At 42.9% G+C, this 15,688-nt stretch overlaps 1 protein-coding gene across 6 annotated transcripts in view; it reads right to left on the bottom strand.

Moving 5' to 3' along the window:
* FER (FER tyrosine kinase) overlaps nucleotides 1–15,688 on the bottom strand; it is a 310,990-nt gene that overhangs the window by 152,042 nt on the left and 143,260 nt on the right. For 2 of the 6 annotated variants that reach the window (XR_013221836.1, XR_013221837.1), the window contains exon 13: nucleotides 10,529–10,667. Coding sequence is in view for 4 of the 6 variants with exons in the window: in XM_077290053.1 (XP_077146168.1) it covers nucleotides 10,464–10,667 (204 nt within the window). In the remaining 2 variants the exon portion in view is untranslated. Of the gene's footprint in view, nucleotides 1–10,463; nucleotides 10,668–13,909; nucleotides 14,104–15,688 lie in introns of those variants that run through there. The other 4 variants (XM_077290053.1, XM_077290045.1, XM_077290067.1 and 1 more) reach the window with 2 other exon arrangements.

The raw sequence follows: 15,688 nt of genomic DNA, 5'->3' as shown, positions 1-15,688 counted from the left end.
AAAAATAGTTTTTGCATCACCACATTTTGAGAGCTATAATTTTTCCATATTTTGGTCCACAGAGTCATGTGAGATCTTGTTTTTTGCGGGACGAGTTGACGTTTTTACTGGTACCATTTTCGGGTACATGACATTTTTTGATCGCTTTTTATTCCGATTTTTGGGAGGTGGAATGAACAAAAACACGCAATTCCTGAAATTCTTTTAGGGGGGGGCGTTTATACCGTTCCGCGTTTGGTAAAAAGGATAAAGCAGTTTTATTCTTCGGGTCAGTACGATTACAGTGATACCTCATTTATGTAATTTTTTTTATGTTTTGGCGCTTTTACACAATAAAAACTATTTTATATAAAAAAATAATTGTTTTTGCATCGCTTTATTCTGAGGACTATAACTTTTTTATTTTTCTGCTGATGATGCTGTGTGGCGGTTTTTTTTTGCGGGACAAGATGACGTTTTCAGCGGTACCATGGTTATTTATATCCGTCTTTTTGATCGCGTGGTATTCCACTTTTTGTTTGGCGGTATGAGAATAAAGCGTTGTTTTTTGCCTCTGTTTTTTTTTTTTTTTTTTTACGGTGTTCACTGAAGGGGTTAACTAGTGATATAGTTTTATAGGTGGGGTCGTTACGGACGCGGCGATACTAAATATGTGTACTTTTATTGTGTGATTTTTTTTATTTAGATAAAGAAATGTATTTATGGGAATGTTTTTTTTTTTTTTCTTTATTTAGGAATTTATTTATTTTTTATTTTTTTTTACACATGTGGAAAAATTTTTTTTTTACTTTTTTACTTTGTCCCAGGGGGGGGGGGACATCACAGATCGGTGATCTGACAGTGTGCACAGCACTCTGTCATATCACCAATGTGACAGGCACATTGCAGCGGCTTGCCGGCGCCTGCTATGAGGATTCTCAGCAGACGCCGGCAAGCAGGGTCATCTCATGACCCGGAAGGAGTCCCGCGGCCATCTTGGATCCGGGGACTCCTTCCAGGTCACCGGAGCAGCGCGATCTCATCGCGTTGCTCCGGTGGGAGAGCGCAGGGAGCCCCCGTCCCTGCGCGATCCCCCTCTATGCCGCTGTCACTATTCACAGCGGCATCAGAGGGGTTAACTGCCCGCGATCGGCGATAGCGCCGATCGTGGGCATTGCTGCGGGGTGTCAGCTGTCATATACAGCTGACACCCGCACCCGATCACCGCGGCGCTCAGCGCGAGACCGCGGTGATCGATGCGCCGTACTAGTACTGCGGCTGGCACTAATGCAGTGCCGGCACCGCCGTACTAGTACGGCGCATGGCACGAAGGGGTTAAAGTTTTGGAAATCATTTTGTATCAAAAACCGGCTTTAAACTTCTCCACAACAGTATCACGGACCTGCCTGCTGTGTTCCTTGGTCTTCATGATGCTCTCTGTGCTTCAAACAGAACCCTGAGACTATCACAGAGCAGGTGCATTTATACGGAGACTTGATTACACACAGGTGGATTATATTTATCATCATTAGGCATTTAGGATCATTCAGAGATCCACAATGAACTTCTGGAGTGAGTTTGCTGCACTGAAAGTAAAGGGGCCGAATAATATTGCACGCCCCACTTTTCAGTTCTTACATTTCCACAAAAATTTAAAATATCCAATAAATTTTGTTCAACTTCACAATTGTGTTCCACTTGTTGTTGATTCTTCACCAAAAATGTACATTTGGTATCTTTATGTTTGAAGCATGATATGTGGGAAAAGGTTGAAAAGTTCCAGGGGGCCGAATACTTTCGCAAGGCACTGTACATACAGGATGGGGATGAGGAACCACACATACAAGGATAGGAATAAGGAGCCATGCATACAAAGAGGAGAGTAAGGAGCCATGCATACAATGATGGGAATAAGGAGTCATGCAGACAAGGATGGGGATAAGGAGTCATGCAGACAAGGATGGGGATAAGGAGCCATGCAGACAAGGATGGGAATAAGGAGCCATGCAGAGAAGGATGGGGATGAGGAATCATGCAGACAAGGATAGGGATGAGGAGTCATGCATACCAGAATAGGGATTAGGACAATGCATACCCAGCTTATACTTGAGTCAATAAGTTTTCCCAATTTATAGAGGCAAAATTAGGTGCCTCGGCTTATACTCTGGTCGACTTGTACACAAGTATATACGGTACTGTGTTAGTGTATAGTGTTTTTTTTTTTACTGTTTGTTGATTTTTTTAACTTATAACTGGATACATACTGGTACATATGCTATAATGGAAGGGTGGGCAAATTACACTGATCTCCATACTTCAATTTGTATAAATTACCTATTTGCAGCCAGGTTTGTCACCTACCCCAAAGCTTTCTATTCAGTGCACATATACAGCCCTTTTTTGTTTTTATTGGTGTTCGTGTACATATATATCTATTGTGCTGTTGATGTATACATATAGTCTTTTGTAATTAGCACAATTGTTGAGGGTCCTACGTGTTCCTGGGAAGGACATACCAGCGCAAAGGTATATATAAACCTATTTATGGTTTCTTGAGTGTATCTTATTTGACAGCGTGTGCGACATACCTTTTTGCAGCTTTTGTTTTTTTATCCACCGCATGCAGGACACTACAGCAAATCAAAATGTATTTGAACAGAGCAGCTCCTTTATAAAAGGCTGGAGCTTCAGCCCTTGATTCTGTGGATAGTCAGAGGTTGTAAAGGTCAGAAATCACTAAGTTTTATCAGCCTGTGTCCCACTATGAGCAATCAAGTGGAAATGAGAAGTAACATGATTTTTAAGAGGAGAAAAATGTTTGTTGGCCATTACGAAATAGGACAATATTAGATGCCTTACCAATAATGAAACATTCCTGTGTAGCAGCTTTTCCTGTCTTATGCTTGTCCCATATTGTGTGTCCTCCTGTCATTCATCATTTTTAAATGAATATTCACTGCTCAGCAATTCTACTTCTCTCACATTGCTTTATCACAAAGGGTCTGCCTTCATTGTATGAAGAACAGGAACTGGCATGTAAGATAGTATTCGGTGACAAGCCTATGGTGGAGATCATGTTCCTTAAAGTATCAAATCCAAGAATGGGGCCAAGGTTTGATAATGAGAGGATGTGTGCGAGATGCATCTGATTAGAATTAAGGTACGCTATAAAGTCTGGTATGGTGGCCAAAAACCTCCCAACCAGGCCAAATAAGAGAATGTCAATGTAGAGACCATTCTAGACCAGATATTGTGAAGAATATTCCCATCACTATACAAGACACCCCTTTCCTAGTATGCAAAATACACGATAAGAAGCGGAAGCAAAAATGTTAGACCTGTTGAAGAGCCAAATTTTTGGAGATACAAATTTCAGTTAAAAAGAAAAAAATGTGTTATATCATAGAACAGAAATATTCCTGTAGGTCACTTGGATTGTCCCCAACTCTAGCCCTCAAGAGCCTCCTACAGATCATGTTTTAGCACTTAGTATTACCCAGGTGATGGAATTATCATGTGCAATACTATGGAAATCCTGAAAACATGACCTGTTGGTGGCTCTTGAGGATGAGAGATAAGGAACATTGCTCTATAGGTTCTCCACTATCTGACTGCAATAACATCCTCATCTAGAGGAATGACGGTGACCCACACATGACCTTCCCCACCTTCCTGAGTGGTTGACAGGCTTCCCTGTTAGGCTATGTGCACACGTCAGGATTTCTTGAGGAAATTCCTGAGAAAAACCTGAAATTTTCTGCAAGAAATCTGCATGCGTTTTTGCCGCGTTTTTTTCCGGACATTTCCCAATGCATTTTATAGTGGGAAATCCACAAAAAACCCGCAAAATTAATGAACATGCTGCGTTTTCTACCGCGATGCGTTTTTTTCGTGGAAAAAAAAGCAGCATGTGCACAAAACATGCGGAATTCATTCTAAATGATGGGATGCATATTGTATGCTGGTTTTTTTTGCGGTTTTATAGCGTTTTTATCGCGAAAAAAAACCACGAAAAATCAGCAACGTGTGCACACAGCCTTACAGTGACATAATGTGTCCAGCTCATTAATCCATATTGATCACATGTAGTATACACCACAGTATGGCACTGATTGTGCAGTATATCATTACAAAGGAATATTGCATAAATCCAAAGCAAATAGGCCCATGTAGCCCCCGATACACGGCCCTTGCTCTGGGTCTCCATTACAAATCTGACCCTGACCCAGAAGTTAGAGGGAACGAAAATTTATTGCAAGTCCATTAGTACTAATAGTACTGCCACATTATGACGGAAAGCCAACATAGATATTACCAAACACAACTGTACCAAGAACAGTATCACCATCAATACTGCAATATGAGAGAATACAGCCAGACCGTAACCACATATTACCAGCATTAACAGTAGTGATAAACCCAAATTAAAAGATACTTAACCAAAACTACTGTATAAAACTGATATTACACCATAAAGTGTATGTGATGGTGGAAATCAGTGACGATCTTTCGGATCACAGTTGTTTACTTTAACTTTTCCATTTGGCCTAAACCACTCCTTCCATTCTTAATGATGACCCTCCATTGTGCCCCCTTCTAGTAATGACCCTCCAATACGCCTCCTTCTAGTAACGACCCTCCAATACGCCTCCTTCTAGTAATGACCCTCCATTGTGCCTCCTTCTAGTAATGACCCTCCAATACGCCTCCTTCTAGTAATGACCCTCCATTGTGCCTCCTTCTAGTAATGACCCTACATCGTGCCCTCTTCTAGTAATGACCCTCTATTGTGCCCCCTTCTAGTAATGACCCTCTATTGTGCCCACTTCTAGTAATGACCCTCCATTGTGCCTCTTTCTAGTAATGACCCTCCATTGTGCCTCTTTCTAGTAATGACCCTCCATTGTGCCCCTTCTAGTAATGGCCCTCCATTGTGCCCCCATCTAGTAATGACCCTCCATGACGCCTCCTAGTAACGACCCTCCAATACGCCTCCTTCTAGTAATGACCCTCCATTGTGTCTCCTTCTAGTAATGACCCTCCATTGTGCCCCCTTCTAGTAATCACCCTCCATTGTGCCCCCTTCTAGTAATGGCCCTCCATTGTGCCCCCTTCTAGTAATGACCCTCCATGACGCCTCCTTCTAGTAACGACCCTCCAATACGCCTCCTTCTAGTAATGACCCTCCATTGTGTCTCCTTCTAGTAATGACCCTCCATTGTGCCCCCTTCTAGTAATCACCCTCCATTGTGCCCCCTTCTAGTAATGGCCCTCCATTGTGCCCCCTTCTAGTAATGACCCTCCATGACGCCTCCTTCTAGTAACGACCCTCCAATACGCCTCCTTCTAGTAATGACCCTCCATTGTGTCTCCTTCTAGTAATGACCCTCCATTGTGCCTCCTTCTAGTAATGACCCTACATCGTGCCCCCTTCTAGTAATGACCCTCTCTTGTGCCCCCTTCTAGTAATGACCCTCTATTGTGCCCCCTTCTAGTAATGACCCTCCATTGTGCCTCTTTCTAGTAATGACCCTCCATTGTGCCTCTTTCTAGTAATGACCCTCCATTGCGCCTCCTTAGGGTATGTGCACACGTAGAATGATCCTCTGCGGATTTTTCCGCAGCGGATTTGATAAATCCGCAGGGCAAAACCTGTGCGTTTTTCCTGCAGATTTATTGCGGATTTACCGCAGTTTTTGTGCGGATTCCACTGCGGTTTTACCTCTGCGGTTTTCTATTATGGAGCAGGTGTAAAACCGCTGCGGATTCCGCACAAAGAATTGAGATGCTGCGGAATGTAAACAGCTGCGTTTCCACGCGTTTTTATCAGCAGCATGTGCACTGCAGATTGCGTTTCCCATAGGTTTACATTGTACTGTAAACACATGGGAAGCCGCTGCGGATCCGCAGCAAAATCCGCAGCGTGTGCACATAGCTTTATAGTAATGACCCTCCATTGCGCCTCCTTATAGTAATGACCCTCCATTGATTTTTAAGTTCAGGTTTTAACGGTATTCAATGGTTGTCGAGTACTAATTTATACTCTACTATTTACAATAAAAGTATAGAAGTTTCATATAGATCAGCACACTGCCATGTGCATTGTCTTTTTTCTAGTGATTTTCTATATTTGTGTAGCACCCCAATTTGATGCGGCCTGTGTGTCCTCCTCCTTTGCTTACATTACTTGAGGCATCAACATTTTTTTTATTAGGCTTTGCAGTGATCAGCTTTTTTTTATTATTATTATTTTTTTACAGACACTAATGCAACAATGCCTTCAGTCACAAGATCAATGCAAGACCAGTATTAAATCTGTAAAAAAAATAACTTTGGTATAAAAATATCACAGATACTATTTATTCACACACTTTAATTTCTCATCCCAAACTAAAAGTACTAAGTGATTCAACACTCCAGTTAATGCTGAATACAATAGCTATAAGATTATTATTTCACTTTCATATACACTGTGTACACAATTACTAGGCAAGTGAGTATTTTGACTACATCGTCATTTTTCTGCAGGTTTTTTCAACTCCAAGAAGATTCTCAAGAGGGGAAAAAAGTTCCCTGAATAAGTTAATATCCAAAAAAGGTGAAGGCAACAGCATCCTCCATCAGTGAAAACACAAGCAATTCTTCAAAAAACGGAGCTGGGCAAAATGTGTTGTACGTGTCTGAAATAGCCATTTGGCTAATCCTGTTCTAACCAAAAGACTGGAAACAGGGGCGCGTGGCACCAAGTGGACACCCTCTGTCCATCATCTAAGCAGTCAGTTCCCTCTTCCAACATGTAGCCTGTGCGTCTGAGAGCACAACACCCAAGATGTCACTATATCACGACTGCTGTAGGGATCCTCCGTAACCTGCACAGACTAAAGCAGTAGGGGAATGGGATTAGGAGAGCAGGTTTTTTTTATTTGCTTTTTCATCAGTATTTGTGGGAAACTGTGGTGACATCATGATATGTGGAGGGCTGTATAAGGACATAATACTGTGTGGAAGGCTATGTAGGAAAATACTGCAAAGGCGCTGTGTAGGGACATCTTATGGTGAAAGGAGCTTTGAAGGAACATCACACTAACAGGCTTTGTGTGGGCATTAAACTGTATGGGGGGGCCATGTACATACATCATACTGCATGGGGTGCGGTGTTGGGGCATCATACTGTGGGGGTGCTGTGTTGAAACATCATACTGTGAGAGGGGTTTTGAGGGGACATTATATTGTGTAAAGGGCTTTGTGGGGACATCATTGCGTGGGGGCTGTGTGGGGAACATACTGTATGGGGGCTGTGTGGGGACAACAAATGTGTGGGGGCTGTGTAGGAACAACATACTGTTTGAAGGGCTGTGTAGGAAGAACATACTGTGTGGGGACAACATACTGCATGGAGGGCTGTGTGGGGACAACAAATGTGTGGGGGTTGTGTAGGAACAACATACTGTGTGAAGGGCTGTGTAGGAAGACCATACTGTGTGAGGGGCTGTGTGGGGACAACATACTGCATGGAGGGCTGTGTGGGGACAACAAATATGTGGGGACTGTGTAGGAACAACATACTGTGTGGGAACAACATACTGCATGGAGGGCTGTGTGTGGATAACATACTGCATGGGGACAACATACTGCATGGAGGGCCATGTGGCAACATCATACTGCGTGGAGGGCTGTGTGAAGACATCATACTGTATGAGGGGACTGTGTGGCAAAATTCTGCATGGGGGCTTTGTGAGGACATCATACCATGTAAGGGGACATCACATTGTGTGAAGAGCAGTGTGGGGAAACATAATATTATGGGGTGGGAGATCATACCCTGTGAGGAGCTGTGTCGAGACATGATACATTGTGGGGAGATACTGCATGAATGGATTTGAGGGGTCATCATACTATTTGGGGGCTATTATAGAGTTTAAAAGGATATCATGCTGCTTGAGTAGTTACCGTAAGTGGTGACATTATACTGCATGTGGGGCTGTGTGGGAACATCACATTTTGTTGGGAGCTGTTTATCAAAATACAAGGGCTGAATAACAGGAGCAGAATGATTTACTGTTTTTTTTTATAAACTATATAATAAGCAGTAAATTATATGGTTTTCATGAGCTGCTACAAGTAAGAATACAGGTTACAATAAGACCTCTCGTAACATATATTAGAAGTAGCAGCGAGTCACCATACTTTATTGTGCTCAATATTAAGTGATAAAAATGAATATAATAATAATCAGAATTAAGTTTGCCTGTTGGTTTGGTCCTTTACAGTCATGGTCTCCCATATAGCCCCTTGGGAAAATTAAATTGCATACCTCCGCTTTAAAACATTCTTCACCAAAATGTACTTTCGTTTCGTTTCAAACTAAAAGAGCCACCTTGTGCAGCACTAATGCTGCATTCTGACAAGGTGGCTCTTTTAGTTCTGGGTGCTGTAACCAGAGAAATAATCCGTTTTATAATTTGTCAGAAATACCTGGTCTTCAGTCAAGGAGGCCGGCCACCCTGCCTGTGAATCCCAGCCCCACAATGTGAATAAATCATAAGTCACTGCCGGGCTGGGATTCACAGGCAGGGCAGCCGCACAGGCGCAGTCAGCAGGGCTGCATATGAGGAAAGACGGGAGCGCTCACTGCGCCTGCACCAGGAAGGAGAAAAGAGCGCAGGCGCCGGCTATTTTCAAAACAGCGCTGAGGAAGCAGCGCCCGGAACCAAGAAGATGTGAGTGACGGCTGTGTGGCATCTGCAGCAGGGGGGAAAGGCCGGCCAATGACTGAAGACCAGGTATTTCTGACAAATTATAAAATGGATTATTTCTCTAGTTAAAGCACCCAGAACTAAAAGAGCCACCTTGTCATAATGCAGCATTACTGCTGCACAAGGTGGCTATTTTAGTTTGAAACGACTGGGGGGGGGGGGGTGACAGGTTCCCTTTAATTGAAACATTTGACTACTAGAAATAGGGTTTAGCTCCTGTCAAGCCACTTGCTCGCAGTCTGTCAACTTGTCTTGAACCTGATACCTAAGTAACGCATGACACACTGCTTGACAAGACCAGGATCAGTGAAAGCTCCCATTCTAACCTATGCGAGGGAAGCAAAGCATAGCGGGAGAGACGCTAAGCTCGGGAAATAGAGTTTACTACCTTACAATTCCTTATTCCCATGTTAAAATCTGTTTGGAAGCAGCAAAGTCTTTTTCTGTTCTTGCAGATAGGTAGCTCTTCTTCTGAAGATGCTAACACTACATGACGCAGATTACAAAAGACTCGAAGGTTTCCTGCAACATTAAAATCAATTTTCAATGTGACAACTGTAAAAACGTACTGGGAAAAAAGATCTCAACTGGAAAAAAAAAATGGCATTATTAGGGCAAGTGTGTCCATCAAAAACACTCTGTGTGCACACAGTCCAAGACTCCTGTATATATTTTTGTTAGGAGGGCACCACCTATATACCAACGTGGAATCAACTACCCAGCCGAAGACTCGGAGTACGGGGAAGTTAAGTTTACAGAATTAAGCAAATAGAGAAAAGCTCTATAAAGTTATTGCACACACCAGCACATCCTACTTTGCATAGTAGTTTTCAGCCATATATATGCTTTTGATGTAGACAGGAGAAATTGCATAAATTTTGGGTCCAATTTCTCAGCTTATCCTTGTAAAAATGAAAAATTTGGGGCAAAAGAAATAATTTATTTAAAAAAAAAGGTTTTTTTTAATTTTAGTTTGTAATAATGCCTTTGAAACACCTGAAGGGTTAACAAAATTTCTAAATGTGGTATTGAGGAGTAGTTAAAACTGGGTACTGTTTCAGGGTTTCTTCCTTATAGGACCCTCAAACTAACTTCAAAAGTGAAGCGGTCCCTAAAAATATAGGTTGTAAATTTCATTGAAAAAAAATAAAAATAAAAAAAAATTGAGGTTAAATTTTTAAACCTTCTAACAAAACAAAACCAGTTGTTTCAAAAATAATATTGATGAAAAGTAGACATGGGAAAACTGTCATTTATTAACTATTTTTTGTGTGTTTTATGACCTGATTCAAGGGCATATAAATTTAAAAAGTTAAAAAAAATTGCGAATTTTTCTACATTTTTGAAAAATTGTACATATTTTCATAAAAAAAATGAAAATCATATCGACCTGGATTTAACACTAACAAAGTACAATGTGTCACGAAGAACAATCTCAGAATCAAAGGGATATGTGGAAGCGTTCCAGAGTGATTACCTCAAAGTGACAGATCAGATTAGAGAAATTTGGCCTGGTCAGGAAGGTGGAAACAGGCTAAAGCAAGATGAGCTTAAAAAAAATATAAAGCGGGATTTTTGGTTGCAGCCAAAATATGATCATAAATGATGACCCATTTTGAAGACACTGGTGGCAGTATGACTGTACAAAATAATCACAGAGATGTATATATGGAGTGGAACTTGTGGAAAAAACATTTAGAAATAATAATAAGTTTCTCACAGACGTACATCAGCAAACTGAATGATAAAATGCCTCCGCTGTGCATCTGAAAACACAGAAAGGACATATTCACCGGGTTTCCCATGGCTCTCTCGCACCAAGAAGTCTCCCTGTTGCTTTAACAGCTCCTGTGCTTCAACTCTTGGTATTGCACCATGGTACCAATCTTGCTCTGACAAAGGCTTCTCGCTGGTGGAAATCACATCAAAGAACTGAAAAAAAAAAGTATTCTTTTTATAAAGCATATCCATACAGAGTCTTTAAGGGATTTTCCACTACTAGACAATCCCAGCAGAATCAATCCAGGGCCCCACTTAAAATCAAATCAGTGGATACTCACTTACTGCAGAGGCGCCACTCCAGCAATGATCCCAAAAAGTGACGTGACTTGCTGTATCACATGCAGGCTGCTTGTCAGCTGCAGCTTGTACCATTTCATCAGAGTGGATGCCCGCCATGACGGGATATTGATGGCACACGTGACACAAAGAGTTGCCTCACTTACCAGGAACAGCAGTGCCGACGTAGCTGGAATGGCGCAGCTGCTGGTGGTGAATACCCGCAGTTCATATTTTTAACTGCAGCCCCGAACTGATTAAGTTGGGATTATCCTGTAATGGACAACCCCTTTAAATTCAATAAATGTGTTCAAAGTTGCACTATAATAATTTATTTAAAATGAATTCTGTAACTAGACTCCCAATATATAGCTCAGATAGTATGACCTTATATATTTGTCCCTCTCTAACTCAAAATTCATGGATTCTCTTCCGTTAGTTCATCCACTGTCATGGCGCTCCCACTGCAAATGATATACCTTTATGTTCTCTCAAAAACTTACCAGAGACTGTACTTACTACACAAGTTCTCCACAAGAGGCGAGCAAAAAATATTTCAGTGGTTTAAAAATAAAATAGTTTGTGTGATCATTTTCTGAGACCCTAATGTCTTCATTCTCTCGCAGATGGACCTCTGTGAAGGCTCATTTTGTGCGTCAAGCTGATGTTTCTATTGATACTATTTTGGGGATGTTGTGATCGCAGTTTTTTGCATTTTTGGGGAAAATGTATCAACCAAAAAAAAAAATAAAAATTCTGGAATTTCAACTTTTTTTCACCATTCACTGTATGGAATAAATATTTTATTACTTTTTAATAGTTTCAGGTGAATTTTCCTATTGTCACTGGGGAAATGGTGGGTAATTTTAAATTTAACATTTTTCATTTTCTTTTAATTTATTTGTATATTTCCTACATTTTCATTAGTCCCCTTGGGGGACTTGAGCCTGTTATCGTTTGATTGCCCATACAATATTAGAGTAGATTTACCAGGGCAGGTAAAGAGGCCTACAAAAGCCTCATAAAGAGGACTTTTATATGCTTAACTGGCTACCTCATGATAAAGGGGCTGAGGTCCTGAATTACGGATATATTAGCTTGTACATGTTGGAGTGTTTATTTGGAAATCTTTTTTTCCTCTTTTTTTTACACTTAATCACACTTTGGTATCCTCGCTATCCTGGCACTTACTAACATTACAGCACGGAAATTAGCATGGTTTCACTGTAAAGTCATTACATACAACACTGTGCATCTATCCCATGCATCGGGGAATAATACCTGATGCTTGGCAAAGATCCAGAGCGTTGTATGTGACACGCTGCAGCTCTCCTCTGTCGCCGCTGCAATGCTATTACATCATGAATGACATGACATTGGGACACTAATGTGGTAGTCTGAGATCAGCGCGGCACAAACAATGCTCATCATGCATCCCAGGTATCATGTCATTATTCCCTGATACCCCAAAAAGATCCACAGCACTGTACCTCCTCTCCGCCCCATAGCGGCAGTAAGCACCAAGAGTGATGATATCTCAGTGAGATAAGGTTAGATCAAATCCGTCTCACCTAATGACACAGAAAAAAAAAATTATTCTGGCCTCCTTTGGGAAAATTAGCTTTCCTCCCTGTAGGACACCAACAGTCATCTGTTTGGGCAATGAAATATAGGGGAAAAGCAAACCTCTCCATAGAAAAATCTCCCCCCAACAACCCCTTTGAAAACTTTAAAAATAAATACAATTTTTTCTTGAGCTCTCCAGCAACTTTAACATAAGCCAGCCAGTTTCGAGAGTAAAAGGTTGTGAATGATCCTCTTTCCATTCCGACATCAGACTTGAAAGAATAAATTAAGGGATTAAACTGATGCGATCTTAGCAAGCCTTGTGCCATGTGCTGTCTATGTAACAGAGCCGGCACTTACACAGAATGGAACATGGAACAGGTTCAGCAACTAGGGAGTACCAGAGCCGCCCGATAGAGAGGCATGCCAGGGCAGCCGCAACGAGAGAGGGAAACGAGTGTGCCGGGGCAGCCGCCATGAGAGTCAGGGGTGACGGGGCAGCCGCCATGAGAGAGACGGGCGTGCGGGAGCAGCCACCACAAGAGAGAGAGAGACGGGCGTGCGGGGGCAGCCACGACAAGAGAGAGAGACGGGTGTGCAGGGGCAGCCATCACAAAAGAGAGATGGGCGTGCCGGGGCAGCCACCAGAAGAGTGAGACGGACGGGCGTGCCGGGTCAGCAGCCACAAGAGTGAGACGGACGGGCGTGCCGAGTTAGCAGCCACAAGAGTGAGATGGACGGGCGTACCGGTTTAGCAGCAACAAGAGAGAGGTGCATGCCAGGGCAGAAGCTACTAGAGACGGAAACGAGCATGCCAGGGCAGCCGCCATGAGAGACAGGAGTGCCAGGGCAGCCACTACAAGAGAGACGGGCATGTGGGGCAGCCGTGACGAGAGACGGTTGTGCAGGGGCAGCCGACAAGAGAGAGACTGGCGTGACGGGGCAGCCACCATAAGAGAGACAGGCGTGCCAGGGCAGCCGCCATGAGAGAGATACGGGTGTACCCGGGCAGCCACCATAAGAGACAGACGGGCGTGCGGGGGAAGCCGCCACAAGAGAGAGATGGGTGTGCAAGGGGAGCTGCCACAAGAGAGACGGGCAAGCGAGGGCAGCCGCCAAAACAGAGACTGGCGAGCCAGGGCAGCCGCCAAAACAGAGACTGGCGAGCCAGGGCAGCCGCCAAAAGAAAGAGACGGGCGTGCCTGAGCAGCCTCAACAGAGAGAGAGAGATGGGCGTGCCGGGACAGCAGCCACAAGAAAGAGACGGGCGTGCCGGGGCAGCCGCAAGGAGAGAGGAGCAACCAACTTACAGAATCTGTGTAAACATTTGATATCAGACAAGTAAGTTTAAATTAAGTATGATCTTACCCAAATTCTAAGCTCACTAATCGTCATGATTAAATAGTTGATTGATTGGAACAATAGATATGCGCCCAATATATAATCTTGGACACCTATACCCATGTGCAGTTGATGTGCCGCTTACTGAGACCAGTGAGAATTTAGTTACCAAAATTAATTTTAATTTAGAGACATGGACACCCTGGGTTATGTTAACCATCTTTATTGCTGCTTGTATAGTGATCACATCTCTACAGTATATTACTTGGTAAGATAGTAACAGTTTATATCATGCCATAACTTTTCTTATCTCTCGTTTCAGTGCGTCGCTGTTAATTGCTGACTTCACACTGTGCAACTCTCATTCAGTTCAGCTGAAAACAGCCCACGGGTTTCATTTCAACTACAAAAAAAATAAATAAAAAAAGATTCTTTTCCTTTTGAACATATAAAAAATACTGCGTAGAGGTGGAGGGAAAGTAAATAAACTGAATAAAAGTGCATAATTCTCTCCTCTGAGCCATTTCTATTTCATCCAGTTCTAGCACATGAAGGCATGCAGATCTTTAAAAGCTCCAGTTTTACGTTTATTTGCATAGTGTACAGCTGAATGCTTGCTGAAATGTCAGGAAAGCACATGAAATAGTCAGCAGCTAGGAGCCAAATACTTATCTAACCATGGGCATTGTAGAAATTCCGTGGCTCATAATGGAGAGCAGTGTGATTCTCATTGTAACTCACAAGGACTTTGCATCAAGTGTAGGAAAAAAAGAGAAAGAAAAACAAAACAATGGAGCCAATTTATCAAAACTTTCATGGCAGAAAACGTGAGTAAAATACTTTGAAAAGTTGTTGGGTTTTTTTGCGCAACCTGAAGTTTTCACGCCAGTTTGAAAGAGCCGTCTCAAAATGGGGAGAGCCGAATAGATGACGGGGAAGAAAATGGCATACCAGGCTACCACTGCCTGTCAAATTCAGCAAAGTGATAGTCTATGAGTGGAGTAGCATTGCTAGCATGCTAATAACAACATAGCAAGACGTGATAAAGTCATTAAACAGAACATGCCAGCAGGATTTAGCCCTATAAACTAAAGGTATGGCCATAATAGGGGATCCGCTCAATGGCTGTTGAGTACTCACCTTATGAAGTTTTCACAAAATGATGTCTTGAGAGTGCTTTGGGGAGAGACATGGTGGCAGGGTCTTCTTGTTGCCGTACCCCCCCCCCCCCCCCCCCACAAGCCTCCTCTGCTTCTTGATCAGGTCACTGATCATTCACTTCCATGTAGAAAAGTTGCGGAGACACCATCACGTGTTTCTCAACGCAACCAATGAATAGCCAGGTCTTTCACTGGGAATGAACAACCACGGGAAGGGCAGCATCCAATAAAGGAAAACCACCTATGCCAAAACATGGTATCCATCCACAGACAGCTGTTTCGGGGTATTTGCCCCTCATCAGTGTGGAGTAGGAAACTGGCTATTAGGAGCAGTGCCTAGTGAAAGGACTATAAACATAAGGGTGAATGACCTCGGGGAGATCAAAACATCCAACACCACGGAGACACCATCATGTGTTTCTCAACGCAGTGATCCAGAACACTGCCACCATCCCTAAAGGGAAATATGCAAATGCATGTAGAAAAGCTGCGGAGACACCATCACATGTTTCTCAATGCAAGCAATGAATAGCCAGGTCTTTCACCGGGAAGGAACAACCACGGGAAGGGCAGCATCCAATAAAGGAAAACCACCTATGCCAAAACATGGTATCCATCCACAGACAGCTGTTTCGGGGTATTTGCCCCTCATCAGTGTGGAGTAGGAAACTAGCTATTAGGATGGTGATGGTGTCTCTGCAGCTTTTCTACATGCATTTGCATATTTCCCTTTAGGGATGGGGGCAGTGTTCTGGATCACTGCGTTGAGAAACACGTGATGGTGTCTCCGCGGTGTTGGATGTTTTGATCTCCCCGAGGTCATTCACC

The sequence above is a fragment of the Ranitomeya variabilis genome, chromosome 1 (assembly GCF_051348905.1).
Source record: "Ranitomeya variabilis isolate aRanVar5 chromosome 1, aRanVar5.hap1, whole genome shotgun sequence".
Taxonomy (NCBI): Eukaryota; Metazoa; Chordata; class Amphibia; order Anura; family Dendrobatidae; genus Ranitomeya; species Ranitomeya variabilis.
The sequence above is the reverse complement of the archived record's forward strand: the minus strand, read 5'-3'. Positions and strand labels throughout refer to the sequence as shown.